We start from the raw sequence: 10253 nt of genomic DNA on the forward strand, positions 1-10253 counted from the left end.
CACACACACACACGCACACGCTGTCCTTATGCAGAGCACACACACACACACACACACGCACACACACACGCTGTCCTTATGCAGAGGGCCATGAGGCTCACAGGGCTGCTCATCAGTGCTTAAACAAGATTCTCCTCCCAGTTAACACATTCTGGGCTAAATAAAGCAGCTGTGTGTCTGTGTGTGTGTCTGTCTGTGTGTGTGTGTGTTAGTGTGTGTGTGTTAGTGTGAATGTTAGTGTGTGTGTCTGTTTGTTGTATGAATGTGTGTGTGTGTGTGTGTGTGTGTGTGCGCACGCACGTACATACGTGCGTGACTGTGTGTGTGTGTTTGTGTGTTCAGCTGGTGTTGTGCATGCCGGGTTAAAGCATGGTGTGTGTTGATAGGTTGATGTAATGAAAGTGTGCACATGTTCTCTCTCTTTCTCTCTCTTTCTCTCTCTGTCTCTACCTCTCTCCCTCCCTCTCTCTCTCTCCCTCTATCTCTCCTCCACTCATCTCCCTCTCTCTGATAGAATGACGATGGGCCGGATGTGCGAGCTGGATCGGGAGATATTCTTCTGGTCCACGCCACAGAAACTGACCGCAAAGGTACGCACACACTCTATAAGGCTGCCCCTCCCTCACCCACCTACTGCATACGGCTCTGACTCTCAACACACTCCGTGTCATGGTGTTTTCTTATTTGGATCTGAACTCTCTCTGTGTGTGTGTGTGTGTGTGTGTGTGTCTGTGTCTCTGTGTGTGTGTGTCTGTGTCTGTGTCGTGTGTGTGTGTGTGTGTGTGTGTGTGTGTGTGTGTGTGTGCTCTGCTTCTCCTCCTCCTGTAGATCTGGTGCTGTATTGTGAAGCGTTCCTGACCACGTACCGTACGTTCATAACCCCAGAAGACCTCATTAAGAAGCTCCACTATCGATATCCTTCCTGCCCCCAATCTGCTACATACACACACACACAAATTCACTGAATTGCTCTATTTCACTCACACACGCACACGCACACACGCACGCGCACACACACACACACACACACACACAATCACTGACTCCCTCTCACACACACACACACTGCGTGGCCTGGGCATGTGACCCTGTTTGCTGCAGTAGAGCAGGCAGCACTCCTCCGCAGTCTCTCTCAGATGAAGGCTTATGTTGAACTCTCTCTCTCTCTCACACACACACACACACACACACACACTGTCCCTCAGTTCCACATAAGCCTGTGTGTGTGTTGGCATTAGCGTAGGGCTCACATGCAGGACGAGCTGCAGAGGATGAAGACAGAAGGAATAATTGGGTCTAGCAGAAACAGTGACGACCAGCAAAGAGACTGCTGTCTGTCCAGTCAATTCATGCCCTCCCATGCTCCCTGTCTCAGCCTGAAACTCTAGATACACTCTAGATGTTTGGGTGCGGTGTGGTGGGGTGGGTGCGGTGTTGTGGGGTGGGGTGGGGTAGAGTGGGGTGGGTGGGGTGGGGGATCTGGGTTTACTTTGTGTTGCTTTGTGTTTGGGATTTCCTGCACAGGAAATGAGTATGCAGCAGGAGAGCGTCACACAGGTATTGTGTGTGCCAACCGTGACATGTGTGGACATGGTCTTTTCAATCACTTGGCTTCACGCGCACACACACACACACACACACACACACACACACACACAGACGTTCCCTGTTTGTCATATGGTCCTTAACAGCACTGCACGTACACCAGGTTTTCCCACAGCCCGGACACGTTTAAGAAGCGCGTCAGCAAGAACACCTTCTTTGTGTTGGTGCGCGTGGTGGATGAGCTGTGGTAAGTCTCCTCTCAGCCCCAGACATGACCTCAGCCCGCCGTTAGCGACCAATGCTAACACTGTAGTTTTGATAGCACCCAACACTAACACTCTTACTGTAGTTTTGGTAGTGACCAACACTTCTACTGTAGATTTAATAGCCACTAACACTCTTACTGTAGTTTTGGTAGTGACCAACACTTCTACTGTAGATTTAATAGCCACTAACACTCTTACTGTAGTTTTGATAGTGACCAATGCTAACAGTTCTACTGTAGTTTTGATAGTGACCAATGCTAACACTCTTACTGTAGTTTTGATAGTGACCAACACTAACAGTCCAATTGTAGTTTCAATCGCATCCAACGTTTCCAGTTCAGTGCTATCTTTGTGTGCAGATATAAATCTTTACTGCTCCACAATAAAAACTGTTGTGCTTGTCCCCCCCCCCTCTTTTTTCCTCTGCCATATCCCTCTCTCTCTCCCTCCCTCCATTTTATCTCCATCTCTCTGTGTCTGTCGCTCGCTCACACACACACACACACACACACACACACACACACACACACACACACACACACACCCCTGCAGTCTGGTGGAGTTGACGGAGGACATCCTGCGGCAGCTGATGGACTTGGTGTTCCGGCTGGTGTGTAGTGGGGAGCTTAGTCTGGCCCGGGTTCTCCGCAAGAACATTCTGGACAAGGTGGAACAGAAGAAGCTGATGCGCTATACCATATCACTGCAGCCACTGGCTGCCAGAGGGGTGGCCGCAAGGTACACAGACACACACGCACACTCACACACACACACACACCATTACTGCAGCTACAGGGTAGACACTAATAAACATATCCACATACACGTCACACACACACCACATGAGTACAGCAACTGACTTCTTGGGGGTAGTTATAAGGAAATCAGCTATGTACACACACACACACACACACACAGAGAGCTTGTGTGAACCCAGTTCTCCATTAATGCTGTTTTATCTCCCTATTCTTTTCTCTTTCTCTCTCCTCTCTTCCTCTTCTCTATCATTCTTTATCCTCTCTCTCCCCCTCTCGTGTGTGTGTGTGTGTGTGTGTCTCTCTCTCTCTAGGCCGGGCACACTGCATGACTTCCGCAGTCATGAGATAGCTGACCAGCTCACTCTCCTCGATGCAGAGCTCTTCTACAAGATAGAGGTAAACACAACCTGCCATTGCTGCTACGTCCTTTCATGTTTGCACACACACGCACACAAGCACTGTCCGCTCACTCAAAGTCACAATGCCACAAAGAGTCTCACAGGCACACACTCACAAAGATAAAGACACACACACACACACACACACACACACACACACACACACACACACACACACACACACACACACAAACACATAAACCCGCATAGTCTTCTAAGGTCTCCCTCTGTGTCCTAGCAGCAGTATTGATATGATAATCTCCTCTCTCTTCCTCTCTCTCTCTCTCTCTCTCTCTCTCTCTCTCTCTCTCTCTCTCTCTCTCTCTCTCTCTCTCCCTCTCTGTCTCTCTCTCTCTCTCTCTCTCTCTCGCTCTCTCTCTTCTCTCTTCTTTTCTCCGTAGATCCCTGAGGTGTTGCTTTGGGCAAAGGAGCAGAACGAGGAGAAGAGCCCCAATCTCACACAGTTCACAGAGCACTTTAACAACATGTCCTACTGGTACACACACACACACACACACACACACACACACACACACATTGTTTATTTGAGTTTCTCCTTTCCTACATGGTCACATAATAGAGGATCTAGTTATATCCCTTTTTTCATTTTTTTCATTCTTTTAAATCTGTGGTGTGCACTGCGAGCATTGAGAATAGCGGGATGGCTGAAACGTCAGCTCTTGCTCTACTAAAACCAGTTGCTCCTTTTTTGTAAGACTTTGTCTAAGCCTTTTCTTCAGAGTGCCAACCACTTACTGCTTCATTCTTTTAAATCTGCAAATATATTGCCCTATCTAAAAGGTGAAAAATGCACTTCTGCTTAAAGCATATATCTCTGAATGTAAGTCACCCAAAGTGGACTATACATTCACTAGATATGTAGAACATTTAAGGAATTAGCAGAATTTACTCTTTACTGATTTAAAGCTAGTTGTGTGATGGTGTTGAGCTCAGCTATGGAGATTTACACACACACTCATACGTCCAGTGCCTCAAACCTCTTCCCCTCTGCTCACCCGCTGTGTGTGTGTGTGTGTGTGTCGTGACACAGGGTCCGCTCCATAATCATCCTCCAGGAGAAAGCCCAGGACCGAGAGAAACTCCTCCTCAAATTCATCAAAATCATGAAGGTAAAGTAAAGACACACACCAACCCAGAGGGACACACACACCAACCCAGAGGGACACACACACACACACACAGACACACACCAACCCAGTGTGCAGGACAGGGACACACACACACACCAACCCAGAGGGACACACACCAACCCAGTGTGCATTACAGGGACACACACACACACACACAGACATGAACTCTTCCAAATGTGAACACGTACCACTGACAGCCACACCAACACACACCAACCCAGTGTGCAGGACAGGGACACACACACACACACCAACCCAGAGGGACACACACCAACCCAGTGTGCATTACAGGGACACACACACACAGACATGAACTCTTCCAAATGTGAACACGTACCACTGACAGACAGATAAATGGCCAAATTCACCTGCCACTCAATGGTGTTTATTTCATTACTTGTTATTGTGCATTTATTTATTCATGGTTAATTTTCAAGTATGTAGGGAAGTATTCAAGTAAAAATGTAATTGTAGTTGGTACATTACCTTTTATAAACTTTGAACTTGAACGTGTAAATCATTAATTTGTCTCTTAAATGGACCTAATGTTGAGCCCTTTGACTGTTATAATGAAGTTTAAGTCATTTAGCAGGCATGGTCAGGATGGCAAATATCTGACCGTCTGTGTGTCCCTTCTTCTGTGCAGCACTTACGGAAGCTGAATAACTTTAACTCGTATCTTGCAATACTTTCTGCGTTGGATTCTGCACCCATCCGAAGACTGGAATGGCAGAAGCAAACCTCAGAGGTCAGGAGAAATCTCTTTCACCAGCATCTACACTTATCAATGTGTAAAAAGAACCAAATCTCTCACACCAGCATCTACACTTATCAATGTGTGAAAAGAACCAAATCTCTCACACCAGCATCTACACTTATCAATGTGTAAAAAGAACTAAATCTCTCACACCAGCATCTACACTTATCAATGTGTAAAAAGAACTAAATCTCTCACACCAGCATCTACACTTATCAATGTGTAAAAAGAACTAAATCCCTTACACTAACATCTACACGCATTAGTGTGCAAAACAACTGGATCGAATAAATGATCTTTCAGTGATCACATGGTTTTAGTAAAATAAAGGCTCCATGTTATCTTCCCCTGCATTTCAATATTACTGAACTATTACTATTATCTCCAGGGACTGGAAGAGTACTGCACTTTAATTGACAGCTCCTCTTCGTTCCGTGCGTATCGGGCAGCGCTGGCTGAGGTGGAGCCACCATGCATCCCCTATCTGTGAGTACCGTGCATCCTCCATCCACAGGGGTGAGTGTGTAGGATTGTGTGCTCAGTGACTGACAGCTGTTCTCTTTCTGTCTCACACACACACACACACACACACACACACACACAGGGGTCTCATCCTCCAGGACTTGACCTTTGTGCATCTGGGGAACCCTGACCTCATCGAGGGGAAGGTGAACTTCTCCAAACGCTGGCAGCAGTTCAACATCCTGGACAGCATGAGGCGCTTTCAGCAAGTGTGAGTATTATACACATACTCATACACACACACACTAATACACACACACTAATACACTCACAGACACACACACACTAATACACACTCACACATACACACACACACACACTGATACACACTCTCACACACAGACACACACACCCACACACACACATATATATACAAATACATTATAATGACTGGTGGTCTGACGTGGTTTACATGGGACTGATTACTTGTACTCATGCGTGTGTGTGTGTGTGTATGTGCGTGTGTGTGTCCTTCCCCATGCAGGCATTATGATCTCAAACACAACGAAGAGATCGTCTCCTTCTTTAACGACTTCAGCGACCACCTGGCGGAGGAGGCTCTGTGGGAGCTCTCTCTGAAGATCAAGCCGCGCAACATCGTGCGGCGCAAGACTGACCGCGAGGAGAAGACCTAGTGGGCCGTCCGGCACTCGGGCTGTCCAGCATTACGCAGCCCCGTTGTGCCCCGCTTTAGTTGGCTTTTATTTCCGTCTGGACCTCCCGCCATTTAATAGGTCATCACCGACGCCAGAGCAGAGCAGAGGAGAGTAGAGGAGAGCAGAATGCACGTCACGTGCGGCAAAGGAAGCGCAGCGGGCAGCCAGGCCGGACACAGTTTACAGCGCCTCGGATGGGATTGCACTGCGTTGCGTGTGTGTGTGAGCATGTGTGTGTGAGCGTGTGTGTGCGAGCGTGTGTGTGTAGGGGCTGGAGAGATTCTGTGCCAAGCACAAACATTTGGGGGCTACAGAGTAGTTTCCTAATGACTCGTGTCATCCTGATCACCTCCCTCCTAAACCCTTCTGCTCGTCCTTCTCCTCCTCCCTCTATCCCCCTATCCCTCTCCTCCTCCTCCCTCTATCCCCCCATCCCTCTCCTCCCTCCTTCTATCCCCTATTCCTATCCCTCTCCTCCTCCTCCCTCTATCCCCCATTCCTCTCCTCCTCCTCCTCCCTCTATCCCCCCCATTCCTCTCCTCCTCCTCCTCCTCCCTCTATCCCCCTATCCCTCTCCTCCTCCTCCCTCTATCCCCCCATCCCTCTCTTCCTCCTCCTCCTCCCCCTATCCCCCCATCCCTCTCCTCCTCCTCCTCCTCCCCCTATCCCTCTCCTCCCTCCTTCTATCCCCCTATTCCTATCCCTCTCCTCCTCCTCCCTCTATCCCCCTCTCCCTCTCCTCCTCCTCCTCCTCCTCCTCATCCATCCATGTTGTGTCATATCCCATTGGACTTTTGCCATTACCAGTGACATTTGGGAGTGTGTCCCTCTCTAGGTGGGTTGCCATGGTGATGCCAGGGGCAGTTCCCCTGGCCTCCTCCTCCTCCTCCTCTTCATCACTGTGGTGGCTGTTGCCATGGTGCTGCTGTGGCCCCATGTCCTGTGGGGCGATGGGTGTAGACTGACGTACTGGAAAAGCCCACCCACCCCAAACTGTGATCTGTTGCCCCGGGGTGGGGAGCGGGGGGGTGGGGGGGTAACAGACTGCTCCTGGGAGCATGTGAAGCGCCTCTGTTGCACCCAGAGGCAAACGTGTAAATGAAGTCACGGACTGAAGGAAGAACAAAGAGAAGACTGAAGGAAAGAGAGCGAAAACAGAACTCTGGAAACGGGAGACTCTGCTGAAGGCCTGTTGTAATTATGACTTGTGTGATTTTTGTTTTTTATATTTTTGTCGGTGTACAATGCAGTTTTTCTTTCCTTTTGTTCTCTAAAAGGATTTTAAATGGATGAACTCGACCTGGGGAGAGATGAGTCTTCTCAGCCAATACGATGATATGAAGCTGAAATGTGCACTTACCATGATGAACAAAAAAAAAACAATAATAATAATAATAATAATAATTGATGATAATAATAGTGGAAGTAAGGCAGTGATCAATGTGAAGGAGACTGAATAGGTTCGGGCATTCTGACCAGTTGGGCTACAGAATCTGAACAGCAATCCTGTTTTAAACTGGAGACTGGAGACCCCCCTTCCACAGTAGAGTCCAGAGGGTCAGCTCTGGCTCAGTGATCCAAAGACTCCAGGCCCTGACCCCCCCAGACCCCCCCCCCCGGGGAGTAAAGGGCCTCCTGTTCCCTCCTCTTCAACAGATACACAATGTCGTCAGCTCCATCTTGTCCATCAGAAACTCAAGGACACCTGTCACTGTACAGTACACACCCCCCTCTTCGGTCTCCAGCTCAAATAAGACACACACCTGCAATATGCCCACCTTGGTTTGTGTGTGTGTGCGTGCGTGCGTGCGTGCGTGAATGTGTGTATGTGTGCAAATATGAAGTATTTTAATTTTTTATTTTGTCTGCTTGTTAGTTAGACTTTTTTTGTTTATATTTTTAACTGGTGGACTTCACGCAAGTATACCTCAATGCCTGGAATTAAAATGTGTCTTTTGAGCACGCTGTGGCCATTCCCCTATTCTGCTTCCATGGTGACGGGCTCACGTCGACGCAAAAGGTTTCGGGGATTCAGTCCCTTTGGGTTATAGACATCCACACCAAAACTACTGGGAAAACTGTGATATACAGAGAAAATGTCAAGAAAAAAAACATTTGAGAATTATTTGGAATTGCATTCATTCATTCATTCTCCGAGATTCATTGAATGTAGTCCTCATTTTCAGTGAAGCCAAGATTACAATAACAATGTAACAGAAAGGTACAAATTGATGTAGGAAGGTTTGTGAGTACAGATCTGAATTGACCTTAGGAAAGAAGAAAGTTCATTTTCACAGTGGATTGAAGATTATTCCAGGAAGTAGGGGCGTTATTAGCAAAAGGAATTGCCTTGCATTCATAAATGGACTAAGCTACTACTATATTCAACCACTCACAGTTCTTGGTAAAGACTGTATGTCTCAGAAAGTAACACAAAGAGTTCATAGGAGTTGAAGTCAGGGTATATGCATCCAAACCATCCAAGACATGCTAACCAGCACTCCCTCGCTCTGCAGTAATGACCTCATGGATTTACACAACACATGGAGAAGCTTTGACTTAGTGCCAAAACTATTGTGCATTTGCCAATATCATTCTACTGGGAGAATATCAGGGGTGCCGTTGTCATACAGAAGGCAAGTCATCAACCTTACACCGTTGATATGCTGCCATGCAGTCCACACAGGGCCTAAGATATTCAACAATTGATTGCACTGGCAGTAATGTTTAAAAGGAGCCATTTACGCATTTACGATTCCTCTGAACACAGCACAACTCTGGTAAACTCAGAAAGGAAATTTGTTTGGTTTAGAGTATTACTGCAAAACTAAGTTCTGCTGTTGTAACCCAAGCATGCACGTACCACTCTCACTATGTGAACATGTGAAACCCAAACAGAACTGCATAAACCCAAAGCAAATTAATCAGGAATTTAAGTTAAGTCGTGTGTGAATTCGATTATGATGTATTATGTGCTGAGTGTGTTTCACTAATTCACGGATTGGGATAAATGCAGAGACCAAATTTCCCTCACAAGATCAAAAGAGTATATATACTTATACTTATACATTCAGATGTCAGAAGTGTAGAACAGTATTGACACAGAAACTTCACACAGAAGCTTGGGCTTCAGGGGTCCCTGGGCCTGGTAGGCCCACTCAGTGATCCATCGCTGTATATTTGAGCATATGCTTTCTACAAGAATTCATCTTGGTACTGATAGGGTTGCCACCTGCCCAGGATTTTCATGGTCTGTCCAGGAAAATAAAAATAAAAATCCTGGACACTGAATGTCCCGGATTTTTGTACATAATGCGCAAAATGTGTATTTCAGTTTAATTGAAGCGTGCCTGCCTACGTCCATAAACGTATGCACAGCCTTATTGGCTCTACCAAAATGACGTAGAATAACATGGGTGGTGGTGGTGGGGGCACGCACCGTGGAGGTTCATTAGAAATTGTAAGGAGGAGACGGAGAGTGTGTGGGACAAGGAGAGACAGAGAAAGGAAAGTTTATTCCACATAATCAAAAAAGCAGAACCTAATTATGTATTCCCCCTTTTTTCTCAATACTGCCCCCAGGTGTCCACAACTAAAAACGGTTGAAAATATAACAAAATAATAAAGGTCTGCTATTAAATAAAGCAATTAACTAAACAAATAACTAGAAATTGTCATTCTTACTAATTTTAGCTATACAATTGTCGCTTAGAATGACGGTTTTTATCTTGGGTTAGATGTGCGAAAGGCGTCGTTGCTTACTAACAAAAAGGTCGATTGGATGGTCAAAATGTCCAGGATTTTTGTCAGACACAGGTGGCAACCCTAGGTACTGATGTCTCACAAACTATACCACACGTGAAAGACTTTGACAGAGACATTTCATGTTCATGGCTTTAGATGAATAAGAAATATATTAGCCATCAACGATGACCTTTGAATAAAGACATTTTGAACGTGACTAGCAGAAGCCTTGAATAGTGCTACACGAAAACATTTCGCATGACCCTCACGGACATTTGTCAGTCTATTTAGCAACTGGGTAAAATTATGGTAATAGCAGAGCCCGTCTCCTTATTAGACATTCTCTGACACTAAAAGGGTAAGTTGCACAGTACAAAACATGATTGTAGAGGGCGCTGCTACGTCAGCCTCAAGTTATCGTTCTGTAGCAGTAGAAGAAGATGACTTCCTGTTAGC

General features: G+C 46.5%; 1 protein-coding gene across 1 annotated transcript in view; it reads left to right on the plus strand.

The window, feature by feature from the left end:
• rapgef1a (Rap guanine nucleotide exchange factor (GEF) 1a) overlaps positions 1 to 6515 on the plus strand; it is a 78300-nt gene extending 71785 nt beyond the window's left edge. The window contains 11 exon segments of the mRNA XM_042101548.1: positions 515 to 590; positions 829 to 913; positions 1700 to 1792; positions 2364 to 2549; positions 2881 to 2965; positions 3369 to 3463; positions 4019 to 4097; positions 4765 to 4866; positions 5264 to 5361; positions 5480 to 5608; positions 5882 to 6515. Of these exon segments, the coding sequence (XP_041957482.1) occupies positions 515 to 590; positions 829 to 913; positions 1700 to 1792; positions 2364 to 2549; positions 2881 to 2965; positions 3369 to 3463; positions 4019 to 4097; positions 4765 to 4866; positions 5264 to 5361; positions 5480 to 5608; positions 5882 to 6032 (1179 nt within the window). The 3' untranslated portion in view covers positions 6033 to 6515.
• The last annotated feature ends 3738 nt before the right edge of the window (positions 6516 to 10253 follow it).

Source organism: Alosa sapidissima, chromosome 8, assembly GCF_018492685.1.
Source record: "Alosa sapidissima isolate fAloSap1 chromosome 8, fAloSap1.pri, whole genome shotgun sequence".
In the NCBI taxonomy this organism is placed as follows: domain Eukaryota; kingdom Metazoa; phylum Chordata; class Actinopteri; order Clupeiformes; family Clupeidae; genus Alosa; species Alosa sapidissima.